Source organism: Pollicipes pollicipes, unplaced genomic scaffold, assembly GCF_011947565.3.
Source record: "Pollicipes pollicipes isolate AB1234 unplaced genomic scaffold, Ppol_2.1 Scaffold_3447;HRSCAF=4054_pilon_pilon_pilon, whole genome shotgun sequence".
NCBI classification, from domain to species: Eukaryota; Metazoa; Arthropoda; class Thecostraca; order Pollicipedomorpha; family Pollicipedidae; genus Pollicipes; species Pollicipes pollicipes.
In genome coordinates, this window is record NW_023596297.1 from 40070234 (window position 1) to 40090040 (window position 19807).

The following is a 19807-nucleotide window of genomic DNA, read 5'->3' on the forward strand; positions in this document are numbered from 1 at the left end:
ATGTGTGGTCCCCAGGTTCATGGACCGACCCGTATGTCGTCCCCAGTCCGTGCCGTGACTGACCATATGTCGTCTCCAGGTCCATGACTGACCGTATGTCGTCCCAGGTCCATGACTGACCCGTATGTCGCCCCAGGTCCATGACTGACCCGTATGTCGTCCCCAGGTCCTGACTAACCCATGTGTGGTCCCCAGGTTCATGACCGACCCGTATGTCGTCCCCAGGTCCATGACTAACCCATGTGTGGTCCCCAGGTGCATGACCGACCCGTATGTCGTCCCCAGGTCCGGACTGACCATATGTCGTCTCCAGGTCCATGACTGACCCGTATGTCGTCCCCAGGTCCATGACTAACCCATGTGTGGTCCCCAGGTTCATGACCGACCCGTATGTCGTCCCCGGTCCGTGACTGACCCATATGTCGTCCCCAGGTCCGTGACTGACCCATATGTCGTCTCCAGGTCCATGACTGACCCGTATGTCTTCCCCAGTCATGACTGACCCGTATGTCGTCCCCAGGTCCACGACTGACCCGCATGTCGTCCCCGGTCCATGACTGACCCGTATGTCGTCCCCAGGTCCACGACTGACCTGTATGTCGTCTCCAGGTCCATGACCGACCCGTATGTCGTCCCCAGGTCCATGACTGACCCATGCGTGGTCCCCAGGCTCATGACTAACCCATGTGTTGTCCCCAGGTTCATGATCGACACGGACGTCGTGGGCTGTAACTGGATCGACTGCCGGCCGGCTGCTGGCGGCGCCGCGCGCGGACACCAGGGCGCCGCCTCGCCGCCGGCCACCTCACACTGTCAGCTGGAGCTCGACGTGGCCTGGGACAAGTTCGTCTCTCACGCGCCGGAGGGCGAGTGGCAGAAGGTGGCGCCCATCCGCATCCTCAGCTTCGACATCGAGTGCTCCAACAGGAAAGGTGCGTCGCGCGCCACATGCCGCCGGGAGAAAGGGGTGGGGGGGGGGGGGAGGCGTGGTGGTTGTCCGTCAGTTATTGTTGGCGGTCTGCTTTGTTAAGTAGGTAGATGCGGCTAGTGTCTGTTTTTGGTAACGGGTTATATTTACGATGCGTTTGACCTGTCACGGTGGATCATGGTGGCATGTCGCTTGTCAGTGGTCTTTGTCGGGGATCTGCCTTCAATTTCGCATCTGCCGTGGTGTTCTCATCAGCTGCAAAGCAGTGCGGTCTTGTTATCACACGGGATTATTTCATGCTCACCCTGGATAGAGGGCTCTCCTGCCTGTGGCTTTAAGAGTAAGCGCTCACTCGTGGTATGTGTTTATGTTTGATGTCGGTCACTACAGTCACCATGCGGAGGCGTGACATGTGATGACGTTTGTGAGCCGTTGAATGATCGTCCTTTTTGGGCCCGGACGATTGGCTTCAGTCTGGTTTTATTCGTCGAAGGCTGCATGCATTTAGTTTTTTTGGGCCCCTCACTATTGTGTTGAGTAGTTGTTTTGTAATGTTTTACCGTGGTGTTGTTTGGAAGCATGTTTTGTGTTTTCCTGTGCTTTCTTGGATCAGTGGTCTCATTTTATCCATTTGTTTGTCATTGCCATGTCTGATCCCTTTCTTATTCTTTCATTTCTCCTGCAGCAGGTTTGATCATAGTGGATCTGTATATTCATTTATGTCTAGATTTGTCTACTTATCAATATTTGTATCTAGCTTATATGTGTATATATATATATATATATATATATATATATATATATATATATATATATATATAATATATGCATATAAAATGTGTGCGTCTGCGTATGAGTGCGCGTGCGTGTGTGCGTGCATATGTATAACAATGTTGGTTGTTTTTCGAAGCGTGGTGCTGCCGTTGGCGGCAGCGGGGCGGCGTTTCCGCCGCGTAGCCGGCACTTTTCCCCTGTGCCGGCCGGAGCCGCGCCTCCTGCCACCTGGCACTGATTTAGTGTCACGCGGGACTGCCCCAGGCGTCTTCCCCGAGCCCGACAAGGATGCCGTCATCCAGATCGCCAACATGGTCATCAACCAGGGTGAGCGCGACCCCTTCATCCGCAACATCTTCACACTCAAGTCGTGCGCGCCCGTCGTCGGGTCCGACGTGCGGAGCTACGAAGAGGAGGCCAAACTGCTTAAGGTCAGCACGCTGGAGGAGACGGGCCGCCCGGGGCTTGTGGCCGCGGAGGTCAGTGTCCTCAGCACGAGCTGCCGGGGTAAGTGGCCTTAAGTAGGCGTTCAATGATGAAATTCAACTGAGCGATTGGCCCAGAGCCGCTGGTGAGAGCTGTCCTGGACGTATGTTACACGCCTTGATAGCTCTTCAGCAGCGTCGTGGCTTTCACGTGGTGGGTGCTTTTCACTGTCTGACTCCAGTCAACACTGGATTCCGTTGCACTGATTTAGACGTGTGTGTATAAAAGAAAACTGGTAATGAAGTTGTCGTCCATCGTGAGCGGTTATAGTATACTTGCTGAAAAATTGAAATATGGCGTATCGAATTCCATACGCTTTGTTTAGTTACATGGTTTTGAGGTGTTATTTCTCGGTCATGTTTTTAAAGGCGGAAAGAGTTGAAAGCTGCTTATGCCCTTATGTACGACCATGGAAGCTGTAATGTTTTATTTTGAAATATTGCAGGCCTAAATAAGACATGCTTGAACGGCCACTTCAGCCCGCTAGGTAGCCCGCCGCCTTGTTGTGTTGTAAAGTAAGTCACGGCCGGTAACGCTGCGGTCATCTGACCGCTTGCAGGACTGGGCGGACTTCATACGACAGGTGGATCCCGACATCATCACTGGCCTACAACATCAACAACTTCGACTTGCCCTACCTCATCAACAGGGCCAAGGCCAAGAACGGCGCCACCTTCCCCTTCTTGGGAAGGATACGTACAAACTGTGGGTTACATGCTGTTTCGCTGCGTTTCCCGGTTCGCTTCGCTAAGGAGTGCATGTTGTGTTTCACTCGTTGTTCCGCTGCTTCTTCGACTATGCTGGGAAGTCGGGGAGGTCAACCTCGTAGTATGTTGCGACACAACTGATGAGGTTCCAGACTGGGGATGACCACTGGTGTTATGGTGTCTGGTTCTTGGTGGGTGGCCAGTCACACCAATCGTCACTGTGCGCTGGCAGAACGGTCGTGAAGGAAGAACAATGCTGCAGAGCAAGCAGATGGGCCGCCGAGAGAACAAGACCATCAACACCGAGGGCCGCACTCGTTTGACTGATCATGGTAGGCAGCTGACGGACCGGGTGAAGTTTGATCTGATCATGGTAGGCAGCGAGACCGGGTGAAGTTTGATCTGATCATGGTAGGCAGCGGGGACCGGTGAATTTGGTCTGATCATGGTAGGCAGGGGGCCGGGTGAAGTTTGATCTGATCATGGTAGGCAGCGGGGACCGGGTGAAGTTTGATCTGATCATGGTAGGCAGCGGGACCGGGTGAAGTTTGATCTGATCATGGTAGGCAGCGGGGACCGGGTGAAGTTTGATCTGATCATGGTAGGCAGCGGGGACCGGGTGAAGTTTGATCTGATCATGGTAGGCAGCGGAGACCGGGTGAAGTTTGATCTGATCATGGTAGGCAGCGGGGACCGGTGAATTTGATCTGATCATGGTAGGCAGCGGGGACCGGGTGAAGTTTGATCTGATCATGGTAGGCAGCGAGGACCGGGTGAAGTTTGATCTGATCATGGTAGGCAGCGAGGACCGGGTGAAGTTTGATCTGATCATGGTAGGCAGCGGGGACCGGGTGAAGTTTGATCTGATCATGGTAGGCAGCGGGGACCGGGCAAGTTTGATCTGCATCATGGTAGGCAGCGGAGACCGGGTGAAGTTTGATTCTGATCATGGTAGGCAGCGGGGACCGGGTGAAGTTTGATCTGATCATGGTAGGCAGCGGGGACCGGGTGTGAAGTTTTGATCTGATCATGGTAGGCAGCGGGGATCCGGTTGAAATTTGATTGATCATGGTAGGCAGCGAGGATCTGGGGAAGTTGATCTTATCATGGTAGGCAGCGGGGACCGGAGTGAAATTTGATCTGATCATGGCAGGTAGCGGGGACCCGTGGAAGTTTTGATCCGATCAAGGTGGGCAGTGGGAATCTTATGAAGTTTGCCTATGATCATCAAATGTTTGTGTCATGAAATCGCTGATTTTAAAATAAGTGCGTAGGGGCGCATTGCGTGATGTCTGGTAATGACTGTTTTAAACGTGTCGTCATGCTGGTCAGCCGGCCGCCACCCTCCAGGAGAATTATCTACGTTTTCTGGTGCAGGACAAGACTGCGTTCACGTGACATTGATATCCATTACAATGTGGCGATCACATTGTACTGGATATCATACGACATCAGCTGGTTAAGTCAAGCCATGCGATCTGTACGTCTCTTTCACGGTCCGGCGCGCCGAGCGGAGGGCGTGTGCCGCTCCGGGGAATACGCGAGGCACCGCCGAACGGCTGGGCTACGGTCTCGCGTCTGTTCAGCTGTGGCGCCGTAGAGAGTTGGGACGTCGATGAGAGCTGCCGCCCGCGCGCGCTGACCGCCAATCGACCGGACCGCCGTCTGCCGCCGTTCCAGTTCCTGCGGCGGGAGTACAAGCTGCGCTCCTACTCGCTGAATGCCGTTTCGTTTCCACTTCCTGCAAGAGCAGAAGGAGGACGTGCACCACAACATGATCAGCGTGCTGCAGGAGGGGGACGCCCAGACCCGGCGCAGGTGGGAGATCCGAGCTGCTGGTGGAGGGGTAGGGGACGCCCAGACTCGGCGCAGGTGCGGACATTCCGGCCACTGGGGATGGAGGGAGGGAGGGGGGGGGGGGGCACCACCCGGCTGCAGGCGGCTGCATTGTCCTGTGAGCAGCTCAAGCTGGTGATCATCATCATCACCATGGCCATGAGGACGACCCTAATGGGAATGGTGATGAGGTGCGCGTTGCCTGCAGGCTGGCAGTTTACTGTCTGAAGGACGCCTTCCTGCCGCTGAAGCTGATCGACAAGCTGATGTGTGTCATCAACTACATGGAGATGGCGCGTGTCACTGGCGTGCCCATGTCCTTCCTGCTCACTCGCGGCCAGCAGATCAAGGTGGTCTCGCAGCTGCTGAGGAAGGTACGCCTGCCGCAGCTGCGCCCCTCGTCCAGCCGTGGCGCGCCGGGTTCTCCTCTGCTCCCGCGGCGTGCGATCACTGCCGCTGTCCTTTTGTACTTTTGTCAAGGTGCTACTTTGCAGCTATTTCCTGAATTATCGCCCTCTTCGGTGAGATACTTCCTTCGACACGAGCTTTGCGCACTACTACCATTCCGTGATGTGTGCTGACAGTCGGATCTGGTCTGGCCGGATCGGGTTCGACGGTCTTGGGACGTGAATTAGATCATTTTCTAGAGTGGCTCGCACGTGAGCTCGAAGTCAATCTGAAATGTTGCATAGCCTTTCCATCTCATGAAATCACTAAAAACTTGATTGGGCTGTCTGTGGAAACATTTTCTTTCACAAGCTGACGAGTGACAGCAGCGAGCCGTGTTTGTTGGAGCCGACCATTCAACCCTGTCTCCACCTGGCCCACCTCCAGCGATAGTAAACAGCACCTAGCTGTACATACTGAGGACGGCCATCCTCCCTGTCGCCTCTTATCTATTGGGCCGTTTTGACTGGCCTCTCCGCCACACACTCAGCGCCACGTTGTGTCCGCCAGGCGCGCCAGCAGAACCTGGTGATGCCGGTGTACGAGAACAAGGGCGGCGATGCCGGCGAGTCTTTCGAGGGCGCCACCGTCATCGAGCCGATCAAGGGCTACTACGATGTGCCGATCGCCACGCTGGACTTCAGCAGCCTGTACCCCAGCATTATGATGGCGCATAACCTGTGCTACACTTCTCTTACTACAGCCGGGCGCCGCCGAGCGGCTGGGGTACGGTCCCGCGCGCCGAGCGGAGGGGGTTGGTGCTCTGGGGAGCACCCGGGGCGCCCGCCGAGCGGAGGGGGTGTGCTGCTCTGGGGGGCACCTGCCTCTCCGCAGCACTGGCGTATGACCCCGCTCCCCTGCTTGCACTCGTCCTTACTCGCCATGACCCATGTTTTTTTTTTAATCTAAAGGCCTGTTTTTAATCTGAAGGCCTTTTTTGTCCTCGGTGTCATGTTTTTGTGTGAAGTCCAAGCATGCTGTGGAAAGAAATTGTGTGTGACAATATCGTATCGGATGGTGGGTACTACGATGCAACATACTGTTATGTTTTTATGGTACGAAACCACATCGATCCGGTAAACAATGGTGGTGTGGTTCTGATGAGCGGGGAAAGGTAATGCCTTTCGTCACCCTTAAAGACCCCTCGCACATGATCGTGCATCGCGCGGGTATTGGTCACACAAAGCTCACGTAAAGGGCTACATCGCTGTAATATAAAGGGAAATGACACCTGTATGAGGTTCTGGGCAGTTAGTGATCAGGCTGGTCAGCGTGGGTCGATAGAATGGGACGGGCGCTGAGTGACGTCACGTCAGGTGTGCCCCACGGCGTCCGTCAGCTGGGCAGAGCGCGTGGTTTACCCCGCCGCTGTCCCGTCCTTCGGCAGCTGTTGCCGTTCGCCTGTGATGTGAGTGCTAACTGCTGAGGCTGGCTCCGGCCGGGCGCCGTCGAGCCGCCCGTGACATGACCTGACCTCTGAGGTCGGCCGGCGGCCGGACCCGGCCCGCTGACCCGGCCGGTGCCTGACCTCGAACCGCGGCTGGCCGGCAGCCTGCAGCCGGACCAGTTCATCCGAACAACCGTCCGGCAACCAGTTCGTGAAGCCGTCGCTGCGGCCCGGCCTGCTGCCCGAGATCCTGCGCGAGCTGCTAGCCGCGCGCAAGAAGGCCAAGGGCGACCTCAAAAGGAGACGGACCCGCTGCGCAAGCAAGTGCTGGATGGCCGGCAGCTGGCGCTCAAGGTGCGACAAATCGATCGGGGCTGGTGGCATGGGAGACAGAAAGTCAGGTGCCCGTGTCAACCCTGGAAAGTCGCCCTTTGCTGCCTAGTGCCAGTCGTTTGTGGACTCCATGATATGTGTTGACTGTCTGCCACCGGCGGTATAGACCCCGCTGCTCTTGATTACTGGAGGGGGGGGGGGGGAGGGGGCAGTTTGTTTCGCACTCACCTGTTCATTTCTGGTGCTCCCCGTCCATGTTGCTTGGCGCTCCCGTGTTAAATGCACGGTGCTCTCTTTCGGCTGTATATGCTTTTCGCCAGATGCCGTTCTCTTAAGTGACTTATCAGCGTCTCGGTGGCAGCGGTCTGTGTGCGCTCATGTATGGCGTGTGCCGCCGAGGAACGCCCGCGACGCTGGCGGGTCTGCTCCTTTGTGTCGCGTGCCGCCCATGAGACGCCCGCGGCGCTGGCGGGTCTGCTCCTTTGTGTCGCGTGCCGCCCATGAGACGCCCGCGCCACCGGCAGATCAGCGCCAACTCTGTGTACGGCTTCACGGGTGCCACGGTCGGCAAGCTGCCCTGCCTGGAGATCTCGCAGAGTGTCACCGCCTTTGGCCGGCTGATGATCGAGCAGACCAAGGCCGAGGTTGAGGCCCGCTACAACGTCGCCAACGGCTACAAGCACGACGCCAAGGTGGGGACGAGGGCAGGTCAGGTCAGGTCAGGTCAGGGCAACCGAGCTCCGCGTGACGGTGGACACGTCCGCGTCCGGGCCACCCGCTGCCTCGACCCGACAAGGATTACATTGAGATGGGCGCTTAAAGTTGTATGCGTAAGGGACGGGAAGTATGATGATTTGTTGATGGACAGCACCTTAGGCGCATGTTATCATCGTTGATTACATATGCCAGAGTTGACCGGAAATAGCCGAGGTGGGCTTCTTCGTCGGAGAGGGAAGGCCCATCAGCCAGCGATCGGCGATTGTTCGTTCGTGGTTCGTGGATGGCTGGTTCGTGGTCGGAGGTGGCGAAGCCCGGAGAGGGCCGCGGGTCGGACGTGGTGGCCCGGGATCAGGAGCTGACGTCGAGCTGCCGTCTCCAGGTGATATATGGCGACACGGACTCGGTGATGGTGCGCTTCGGCGCCAGCACGGTCAAGGACGCCATGGAGCTTGGAAAGGAGGCGGCCCGCCTTCGTCTCCGACAAGTTCATTCAGCCGATTAAGCTGGAGTTTGAAAAGGTACGATCGGCGAGTGTCGGCCCGCTGGGTAGCTACGCTGGAGTCACTGCCTATACATATATATATATATATATATATATATATATATATATATATATATATATATGTACATTATTACAGCCGTCAAACAATAGGATCAGAAGCAGTGTTCAATAAGCCCACTGAGTCCGTGGTGTGTTTGGAGGGGGCGGGGGGGGGGGGGGGGGTCTGAGGAGCTACATTTGCAAAGCATAGGTTCTACGAGCGGTAAAGGTAAACGGTACACATTCTCTTATTCCAGCGGTGGTGACGTCCGCATCCGCCATATTTGTGTGCGAAGGCCAGTCGGGCATAAAGTACCGCGGCACGGTGAGCGGGAGCATGCTGTCTGCCCAACGCAGCCTCTGGGCTGGTCGCAGGTGTACTTTCCGTATCTGCTGATCAACAAGAAGCGGTACGCGGGCCTGTACTTCACGCGGCCCGAGGTGCACGACAAGATGGATTGCAAGGGCATCGAGACTGTGCGGCGCGACTAACTGCCCCCTGCTCGGCAACCTCATCAACGTCTGCCTGCAGAAGCTACTCATCGAACGGTCAGTGGCCCTAGCACACTGCCAGGACAGCCTTTTAAAAGCTTCCCTGCTGAGTATAGTTCTAGAAGTACCGCGTCGCAGCGTGATTACCTTTAAAAACCGGTGTGTCATCAATATGTGATTGCGAACTGTATTCGGGATCACATCGCGACGGACCACCCCACGCACAACAGCGAACTGCCGTACGCAACGCCGACAGAGAGACTCACTCTGCGCGTCCCGAGCAGCACGCAACACGATCGGCGTGCGACTCGCGGCACCACCGCGTCCCAACCCACCGTGTCCACGGGCTAACGCATCGCCCCTGAGCCGTGACTGTTTTCCCTACGTTAACACTGTCCTGGGGCGTGATCTATTGCCACAACACGGTCCACCGCTGCACGAACGTTGTCTATAAATAGCAATGGTGTTAGATTTGGAGGCATGTAACTCGAAGTGTGACAATTTTATAGCGGGCCCGGCAGTTGGCGGGCGGGCACTGCGCGGTCCCCGGCACTGTCAGGTCCTCCACGACTCCGCGCGGCGACTGTTCGCTGCCTGGGTGGCGCGGCGGTGTGCTCTGACGCGCCCTCCCCTGGCAGGAACCCGGACGGCGCCGTGGAGCAGCGAAACAGGTGATCTCCGATCTGCTCTGCAACCGGATTGACATTAGTCAGCTGGTGATCAGCAAGGAGCTGACCAAGACGGACGCCGACTACAGCGCCAAGCAGGCGCACGTCCAGCTGGCGCACAAGATGCGCAAGCGCGACCCGGGCAACGCTCCCAGCTGGGCGACCGCGTGCCGTATGTCATCATAGCCGCGCCCAAGAACACGCCCGCCTACGACAAGGCCGAGGTGAGATGCTGCTGGCGGTAGGGGAGTCAGTCAGGGAGAAGGCGCTCAAAGGGAGTGGTGGGGGAGTATGGGGGAAGCGGGCTAGTAGGAGAGCGGTGAGGTGGACGAGGGAAGGGGAGCGGTGGGGAGGATAATGAAAGTAGGCTGGCAGGGAGCGGTCGGGTGGACCAGGGGAAGCAGGCTGGCAGAGGAGCGGTCCGGGTGGACCAAGGGGAAGCAAGCTGGGCAGAGGGAGCAGGTCGGGTGGACCAGGGGAAGCAGGCTGGCAAGGGGAGCGGTCGTGGTGGAACCAGGGGAGGAAGCAGGCCTGGCAGGTGGGAGTCGGTCGGGTGGACCAGGTGGAGCAGGCTGGCAGGGGAGCGGTCAGGGTGGACCAGGGGGAAGCGAGGCTGGCAGCGGGAGCGGTCGGGGCCGGGGAAGAAGGCTGGCAGTGGAGCAGGTCGGGTGGCACCAGGGGAAGCAGGATGGCAGGGGATCGGTCGGGTGGACCAGGGGAAGCAGGCTGGCAGGGGAGGGCGGTCGGGTGGACCAGGGGAAGCAGGCTGGCCGGGGGAGCGGCCTGTGGCCTGCTGTCTGGCTCAAACCGCGGCGGTCCTGCCGTTTCAGGGACCCGATCTATGTGCTGGATAACAGCGTGCCGATCGACTCGCAGTACTACCTGGAGAGAACCAGCTGAGCAAGCCGCTGCTCCGTGTCTTCGAGCCGATCCTGGGCGGAACAAGGCAGAGTCGATACGCTCAGTGAGTGGTGATAGTCATGGCCTCAGCAGGGTCGATACTGCCTCAGTGAGTGGTGATAGTCATGGCCTCAGCAGGGTCGATACTGCTCAGTGGGTGGTGATAGTCATGGCCTCAGCAGGGTCGATACTGCTCAGTGAGTGGTGATAGTCATGGCCTCAGCAGGGTCGATACTGCTCAGTGGGTGGTGATAGTCATGGCCTCACCAGAGTCGATACTGCTCAGTGGGTGGTGATAGTCATGGCCTCAGCAGGGTCGATACTGCTCAGTGGGTGGTGATAGTCATGGCCTCACCAGAGTCGATACTGCTCAGTGGGTGGTGATAGTCATGGCCTCAGCGGGGTCGATACTGCTCAGTGAGTGGTGATAGTCATGGCCTCAGCAGGGTCGATACTGCTCAGTGGGGTGGTGATAGTCATGGCCCTCACCAGAGTCGATACTGCTCAGTGAGTGGTGATAGTCATGGCCTCAGCAGGGTCGATACTGCTCAGTGAGTGGTGATAGTCATGGCCTCAGCAGGGTCGATACTGCTCAGTAGGTGGTGATAGTCATGGCCTCACCAGAGTCGATACTGCTCAGTGAGTGGTGATAGTCATGGCCCCTCAGCAGGGTCGATACTGCTCAGTGAGTGGTGACAGTCATGGCCCCGGCAGGGTCGATGCTGCTCAGTGAGTGGTGATAGTCATGGCCTCAGCGGGGTCGATACTGCTCAGTGAGTGGTGATAGTCATGGCCTCAGCGATGATTAACAGCTAGAAGGAGCGTAATGTCTCCGGGTGGCACCAAATGAACTGGTTGAAATACTGACATGACAGAATATTGATATTGTTTGCCATATTGTATTGTCCGTTTGTGACGGCGAGCCGTGGCGGGACCATTTGTATTGACTAGCTTACCAGTTCGTCATGTATATAATGATAATGCGCGTCATGTGCATATCATTATCACCATGTGTTGCCGGCAATGCCGAAGAGACAGCCACATCAAGGGGCCTGCCTACGGGGCCGCCTGGGGTTGGTGTTCACGGTGAAAAGACTTCTCCCAGTCGTCTCAAATTACTGGCTGATGTCAACGTGTGGAGATTATAAGTATCATTTGATCGTATTGAATAGTTCGCAGGGAATAGTGTACTGCAGTAGGGTACCGATTGTAGTGAATAGTGTAATGCATATGTTTCGCCACTTTGGCACTGCCAAAATCTATAGTTATCGGTGAATGAACCATGACTGATGTCTTCGCTTTTCACACTTACTAGTTTGTCGCGCATTCCTCGTACATAGGCTCGTCTTACTACATCCACTATCATTTAGTTAAGATCATTTATATCCAGCGATGTTGTCGTTGATGATCAGCGTCGATGATGAGTTTCCTTCAACACTGGTCGTTCCTTTGCCTCCCGTTTGTATTTCGGGCCTGTGTGATCTAAATATATATTCGGGCATTCACCAGCCTCACGCCATTTTGTTCGTGTTCAGGACTGGTCCGACCCGAACATGGGTGCGGGCTGCTGCATGCCCCCACCCGTCTTCGCCGCGTCTCGAATTTACCCGCTCCTGCTTGCAGAGGGCGAGCACACCCGAACTAAGAAGGTGGTGACCTCCAAGGTGGGCAAGCTATTTGCCTTTACCAAGAAGTCGGCGCAGTGCCTGAGCTGCAAGGCAGTGTTGAAAGACGAGTCGCAGGCGGTGTGCGAGTACTGCAAGGTACGGAACCACCGGCGCGGAAGCACCTTGGTGGTGCAACCGGTTCGGTGCTGTGTTTGTCTTCACTGGCAGGAGGTATTAGTATTGGATTCTGCTGATCTGTATGGTCATCACGTCATTTCTGTGGGGTTACCCCGGGCCCACCCACAGGATGGGAGGTGACGTGTCCATTGGTGTAGGTATGCCCTTCTCTCAGTCGAAGGGGGGTGACGTCTGTCGTTTACAGGCACAGTTACGTCTGTCTGTGGGTGTAACAGTGCCTTGACCCCACTTTGTTTGCAACTGTATTGAAAATGGAGTCGAAAGAAGGAAGGTGACTTGACCCCCTGGCCTGTGGGTGTAACTGCTATAACCTGTCATCAGCCAGAGGAGGCGAGATGACGTCACGCGTCACCGGGCGCCTGTATTTGTGCCCTGTCTGCAGCCAAAGAAGGGAAGGGGGACGGGCCTGGCGTGTCTGCGGGTGTGCTTGTAATATCCCAGCGGAAGGGGAAGACGTGTTGCGTGTAGCTGCACCCCGTCGGCAGCCGAAGGAGGCGGAGGTGTACCAGCGAGAGATGACAGCGCTCTCTGCGCTGGAGACCAAGTTCGGGCGGCTGTGGACGCAATGTCAGCGGTGCCAGGGCAGCCTCCACGAGGAGGTCATCTGTACCAGGTGGGGCCGACAGCACTCGTGTATTTGTCATTTGTGCACGCTCGCACAGATGAAAAAGAGGCGGCGAAATTATGCGCCATGCATTCAAGATGCTAGTTTCCAAAAGCGACAGCTTTGGCACGCTTCCAGAGGCCACGTTTTGCAATAGCGGTGAATATGCAGTGATACCCATAGATGATCGTAGGCCTGCCGTGAAGTCCACTGTGCTTTGCATTTTTGTGCATTTGCTTTAAATGTATTTGCATAAATGCATGCCCGACGCAAATACTCTGGAGATTCTGGGAATGTTTTAAGCCGGCCTCACGTATCTGACCTTTGTCGAGCCGACGGCGGCCGCGCTCAGTACCCAGATCGGAGTGGTGGGAGGCGCTCCTGTCACCATGCGTTCTCCATGCGAAGAGAAGCGGCAAATTTAGGAATAAAAAGACTGAAATATGGAACCGCACTTCGGAATGCATGATCGCGGCCAGATCTGCGGAATCACTTTCGCTGCAAAACAAATAGTCTGTTATGGCCAACAGGTCGCTCGGTTAGCATCCTTTAAACTTGAAAATATCGAATGGATTACCAGGTCCGAGCCATTAGGATTTTATTTGCATGTGTTGCAGGTTCAGTTCTTAGCACATGTTTTCTGGAAACGCTAAATCTCTGCCTCATTCCTGGTCGTGGCGTGTGGCTGCAGTGTGTGGATGTGGCTGGCGTGTGGCTGCAGTGCGGCTGTGGCGTGTGGCTGCAGCGTGTGGCTGTGACCGCGTGTGTGACTGTGGCTGTGACTGCAATGTGCTGCAGTGTGGGGCTGTAGTGTGTGACTGTGGCTGCAGTGTGTGACTGCGGCTGCAGTGTGGCTGCAGTGTGGGGCTGTGGCTGCAGTTTGTGACTGTGGCTGCAGTGTGGGGCTGTGGCTGCAGTGTGTGACTGTGGCTGGCGTGTGGCTGCAGTGTGGGGCTGTGGCTGCAGTGTGTGACTGCGGCTGCAGTGTGGTGCTGCAGTGGGTGTGGCTGCAGTTGGACTGTGGCTGCAGTGTGGGGCTGTGGCTGCAGTGTGTGACTGTGGTGGCGTGTGGCTGCAGTGTGGCTGTGGCTGTAGTGTGGCTGTGCGCGTGTGTGACTGTGGCTGCAGTGTGGCTGCAGTGTGGCTGCAGTGTGGGGCTGTGGCTACAGTGTGACTGCAGTGTGGGGCTGTGGCTACAGTGTGGCCGCAGTGTGGGACTGTGGCTGCAGTGAGTGACTATAGCTGCAGTGTGACTGCAGTGTGGCGGCAGTGTGGCTGCAGTGTGGGGCTGTGGCTGCAGTGCGTGGCTGTGGCTGGCGCGTGGCTGCAGTGTAGCGGCTTCCGCTGCGGCGCAGTGTTTCGTTCATGATCAGTGCGTTACCCGAGTTATGGAGACCAGGTGTAATTTTCACTTGCTTATTTTTGCCCTTCCCATATTTTGGCCTGAACGTCGCGTGAGCGGCATGTCCCTCTGTTATCAGGTATGAAGTATTTGTACAGATGCATATTAAGCACACAGACGTTAGTTTTATCAAATCGCTGACGTGTTTTCTTCAGGTGTGCAATCTGTGCATGGTGAGCCTAGAACAAAACCGCGGGCAATGACAGGCGTTAAGTTCATTGAGGCTCCAAAACGTTTGAGCTATCTACCGCTGCTGGTTGCTGCTGGCTTCATATTCATAAAGCTTCGGAGAGGGTCGTGTGATTTTTGGTCTTTTTCGCACGTTCTGCCATTACCTTACGTCTTAAAACCTTCCCTAGAACTTTGTCACTTTGAACTTCGTGTGTTTTTTAGAAGTCATTTTGGATATGACGGGCTTACGGTTTTCGCGTAATTGTTCGCATTCGACGCAACGAATGTCATGGATGAATTCACAAGCATCATGCATCTAGCATGGCGTTGAGAATGTGCGAGCAATATGCGCGTAGAATGGTGGCCTGTACATCGCGTGTATGGATGGGATGGCAGTTATTGCTCGTCTGGTTACGCCTGTGGTGTTACCGTGCCCCGTTCTGGCATGAAGATAATGCTGGTTTTGGTTTTACGAAAATCGCTTTCATTTGGTCGATCTTATGTTCCTCAGACATCATCTAGCGCTACTAACACACGTCTAACTGTGTCTATCTCGTGGTATGATAGCCTCTGCTTTGAGTACACATCTACCTGCAGGCAGTGGTGATGGCTCCTGAGAGCTGGGTTATGGTACGTCGTAACTCACCCCTTATACGCCGCTCTGTGGCCCTGGAGCATGTCTCCTATGTGCTACGAACTAAGGCGATCCGTTCGTTGCCAGCCGCGACTGTGCGATCTTCTACATGCGGAAGAAGGTGCAGAAGGACCTGTCGGAGCAGGAGAAGCGCATGGAGCGGTTCGGGGTCCCGTCATGGTGAGTCCGGCCCCAGCGCCGCTCCGAGGCCATGTGCTGTGATGAGCACCCGCAGCTCGGCGGCTCGACCCTGACTCGCGCCACCGGCCGTGGTGTGTCCGCGCTCCTCGCTGTCCGTGTGCGGGGCGGGAGCGCCCGGTCCTGTCATCAGCCGCCTGACTCGCGCCGCTGGCCGTGGTGTGTCCGCGCTCCTCGCTGTCCGTGTGCGGGGCAGGAGCGCCCGGTCGTGCCGCGCGCCTCCCAGAGTTGTGCCGGTTATGTTCTGCAGCGTCCGGTCACAGGCTGACAGGGGGACCGTCCCTCCTACTGTGACCTCGTGACCCAGTGGTCACGGCAGCCATGTGTGCCACGACCGTCCCGAGCGCAGCCGACTCGACAGCCGGCCGCACTGTATGTGTGTGTGTGTGGTGCTCGGCTTCCTGGTGAGCTGAGTCGGTGCCTTTGTACAATATACGTCGCTTAGACGCTGTTTTGGTCCGGGCCGTTTAAGTTCCACAATCATGTCCAGGGGTGGCCAAGTATGGCAGCCGATTCCAGAATGTTTTGGCTCTGAACTGGCTCCAGGAAGGCTTGGTTTATTTTTTTGTGGACTGTGATTCCAGCCGGAGTCTAGCATAAGTTTACGATCAGGTCTCATTGCTGGCTGCTGAACGATATGAGTCGGCACTTCATATGTGATACAAACATACGGGATAGGATCACTGTACTGGAAGTGGTCACGCAAGCTTCGCGCATGACGCAGGCAGTTTCGCGCCCGTGCGTTGAAAATCTGTGGTCGGGTCCAACTGCATGACGTGTTTAGCGGCGATCGGTATGTTTATGATGACGATTGCCTATCTGCAACCACGCAATATTGCAGTAAAACCGGCTCGATGTGCGCGAGGCTGGAGATGGCGGATGGGGGGGGGGGGGGAGGGGGGTGGAAAGCTCGTAACCCTCGTCATTGAAATGGGAGCATTGCGCTCGTGCTGTTCACCCAAAATTTGTAACCAAAAAGGTGTTGGGGGGGGGGGGGGCGCTGATGCGTGCATCTCTAGCGATGCATGAAAATTGACACGGACGGTTAATTCCTAGCACTTATATAGCGTACGGCCTAAACGCCGCTGAGGCGTGGCCTTGGGTGCTGAAACCTGCAGTAATGTGTAATCCCATGGTCACCAATGCCTCTCTTCACTAGTGACCTCTTCCTCGATTGGTCAGAGCTCGTGTCGGAAGATCGACAGGCTCCGTTTTGAGTAGGCTCTGTGGCGTCGCGGTATGATGACGGGTCTTGTTGCCTGCCAATATGCATGCTCCAGTGCCCGGTCTCGTGCTGTGCCTGTCGGGCCCGGTATCATGCGGCCAGTGCTGCCCACGCTATCCGGGATCAGGCTGGAGCCGCCTCGGCCGACCACAGGGCGACGGGAGGGGCGGCTACACTGATTACTTTGTAACGGCTGTTTGGCGGACTGATTACGTCTGATGGACAGCCCGGCCTCAAACTTCCCAGCCGGCCGGCGTCCCTCGGGGATGCGGCCAGACGCGGCCTCCGCTCCGGACAGACGTGGCCGCCGCTCCCCGCCGCTCCGGGAATCGGCGGCCCTGCAGATGACGCTGCGCAGTTGCGGCACTCGGTGGCGCGTGGTGAGGTGCAGTGATCCCCTTCCCCGGATGTGGAGAAGGACAGTGTCGGTGTTTTTGGACCAGTAAGGGACATTACATCCCCGTCTCAAATTCCTCCCCCTCCCCTCACAAAATGAGTTGAAGTATCGCCTTCACGCGATGAACAGCCGCAGGTCGTTCCCTGCTGTCACCCATCTCCGATGAGTGGCGCTCAGCGTCGCGTCCCGGTCCACCAGCCGTGCGCGTGAGCCGTACGGCGTCCTCTGCAGGCTCGTGTTCAGCCTGCATCTCGGTGCCAGTGCGCGAGGCGGGATTTAGTGGCACATACCCAGCATGTGCCGATGATAAGAAGGGTATTTGCAAGACGTGGTGTTTCTGGGAATCGCTGCATGCATGTGGCATGTTGCTTTGATTACACGTGTGTTTTCAGCCTGTTATCAGCTAAGCTGACACTGTACAGTTCCAGCATTTGGAATGGCCGTTATTTTCGAGGAACTCTTATGGCGTGATCGCGTCACGATGGGCTCGGATATTTGCCGTTTCCCGATAGCTTCATGGGCTGTGTAACGTGCCTGATAAGTCGGTGGAGGCCATCTCGTGCCTTACGAAGGCTCTGGCACGCCTCTGACGTCACCGTGCCAGCTGTGAGCGCCTTGTGCTTTCCGCCCCCGCCCAGCTTGTTCGCAAGCCGCATTTTTATGTGGGGTCGGATGTATTACGAGTGAGGTTCTGTCCGACCTTGTGTGCTTTCCTGAGGCTTTTTAACCCTTAATTCGTTCAGTGATTAAATTCTTTGACACTGTAGAATTTTTCCTGGTTCATTTCTCATGTGCTTATCAGGAGCAGCCGAGGGATAAAATAAGTTAACTCTTGAGAGTTCTTGAACTTGAGAGAGAGCTCGGATCGTGGGGACCACAGAGGCGCGCGTATTCCGAGCAGTTGTAACCAATGTTCACTACATAAGCTGTAGTGTTTTCGAAACGCTTTGTTTACTGTCGCCGAGCGCATCAATCATGTCATCTTGATTGTTTTCGTGGAATAAAATTGACGGTTTTTTACAGTTTGTGAGCTCATGATTTTTCAGGAATGTCACCGGTATATTAGCGCTCGAACGCTTTTTATCAGCGATCTTCTGTGACGCCCCAACCCATTTGTATGAGGTCTCCAGGACAACTGGGTCCACTCGCTTATGTTTATTTCTTGATGATGCTACTGTTCCCGTTTACGTGTCGCTCGTCCCAGTTCGCGAAACGCGTCTTGTCAAACGTTATGATTCACTTGCTGTCATGGCATGGCGATAACGGACGACAAGCATTTGAGCTCGTCGCCGTTTTTTACACGTTGTAGGTCCCGCTCTATCAGTGCTCCAGGGCCTCTTTGGAGCGAGCAGTGTCGTGCACTCCGCTGTGTTCAGCGGAGGTGAGCGTGCGCGAGTGTGCGGCCGTGGACCCCGCTGTGTTCAGCGGAGGTGAGCGTGCGCGAGTGTGCGGCCGTGGACTCCGCTGTGCTCAGCGGAGGTAAGCGTGCGCGAGTGTGCGGCCGTGGACGCCGCTGTGTTCAGCGGAGGCGAGTGTGCGCGAGTGTGCGGCCGTGCACTCCGCTGTGTTCAGCGGAGGTGAGCGTGCGCGAGTGTGCGGCCGTGGGCGGGAGGCCCGGCGCCGCCGGCCGCCCAACATCCGTGACGGCCGACGGGCGGGTACGGGTATGGCACGGGCCGGCCCGCCGCCCGCCGATAGCCCATCTCACGCGCCTGCTGCCGATGCAAATCGCCGACTCGAGGGGCGCCGCCGCATGGCGCGTGTTGGGCCGCTCGACTGGCGCCGATCTCGAGCCCAGCTGCGCCGCACCCGCCGGCACCCCCCTCCGCCTCCAAAATCGCTCCCCCCTTCCCCTCCAACCCTCCCCCGAAGTCAGTACCTCGACACAGACCGCCGCGACCAATGCTTTATTGCTGCACGTCCGCACACGCGCGCCAAGTTCGGACACCACACGCGCAGCCCGCTCAGCTGCGGGCGGGCGGCGCCTGCGACGGTCCGACCTCCAGGCCCCGCTTTGTACTCTGACGTGGCCGCCGGTGCGGTACCGCCGCCTGCCCGGCTCCGGGGAGACCCACCATCACCGGGCGCCGGCCCGACCCGACTCGGCCTGACCCGTCCGAGGCTACCCGCCGCTGGAATGAGCACGCCATTGGCAGTTGGGTTATTGTTAAGTCGCGGAATTTGTATCACATGCAGTGGCGAACGTACGTCGACAAACAGCTTGGTCAGGTGAGGTGAGAGGTGCAAGCCCCTCGTCTGCGGCCGCCTCTGTTTCAGTCGGATCACTCCTGCTCAAACTCTGCCTGCGCTGTGGGAATTTGTAGCCGCCGCTCTGGCGGCAGGTGGCCGGCCAGCGGAGGTTGCGCGCGGCACGGGGCGCCGGCGGCGGGGCCGGCAGGTCACGGCCGCTCTCGGACGCACCTCTGGACGGAAAGCGACGCGAGATCAGACCGTCGCACTCTCTCATGCCGACGGACAGTCGCGCCTGCCCGATCCTTCTCACTTCTCAGACAGCCGCAAACGCGCACCAGCCCCGGAAGCTTGGGAGGCGGGCGGAAACGGACTTCCATCCGTATTTTTCCATGCAACGCCACAGGGCTGATACATTTTCAAAAGTATACCCGCTCTCCTGTGGTCCCTTCGTCGCTGGGAAGCCGTGACCGTCCGACCACGTGCAGGGCGGCCGCCATTGACCGACAGTGCGCACACGACAGCTCACCGCGATCCCATACTCGTCATGCGTTGGCCGTCCGTGGCCGTCATCCTGGACACGAAGGCACAGCTGGGCATCGCCATCGCAGCCGCGCAGCATCCCCGCTGCCCGCACACAAATGCCCCCATAGCTGTCAACTGCAGCCGGTCGAAGCCACCTTTCCAGAGCCGGACAGCGTTCCCCGGCCAGAGCGCAGCCCGCACGGCACGGACCAGCTGCTGGTGCCGCTTGCGGATGCCATCCTGCAGCACGTTTTCGATGCCCTACGTTGGCGTTGAGGCGGACAATTTCTACAATCACCTGCAAACTCCCGAATAGTAGCTCATCTTGATGCGTAAAAGCTATGCTCTTGACAGCACCTTGTCACATAAACACCTTTTTATGTCGGGTTAGCAGCGCTCTCTCAGACTCAACGTCGGGTAAAATATACGCCAACCCA

General features: G+C 57.0%; 1 protein-coding gene and 1 pseudogene across 1 annotated transcript in view; one reads left to right on the plus strand and one right to left on the minus strand.

Moving 5' to 3' along the window:
* Positions 1-85, minus strand: part of LOC119092545 (transcriptional regulator ovo) — a 16293-nt gene extending 16208 nt beyond the window's left edge. The window contains exon 1 of the mRNA XM_037215504.1: positions 64-85. Coding sequence (XP_037071399.1) covers positions 64-85 — 22 coding nt within the window. The remainder of the gene's footprint in view (positions 1-63) is intronic.
* A 55-nt stretch (positions 86-140) lies between these two features.
* LOC119092546 (DNA polymerase delta catalytic subunit-like) lies at positions 141-15019 on the plus strand (annotated as a pseudogene).
* The last annotated feature ends 4788 nt before the right edge of the window (positions 15020-19807 follow it).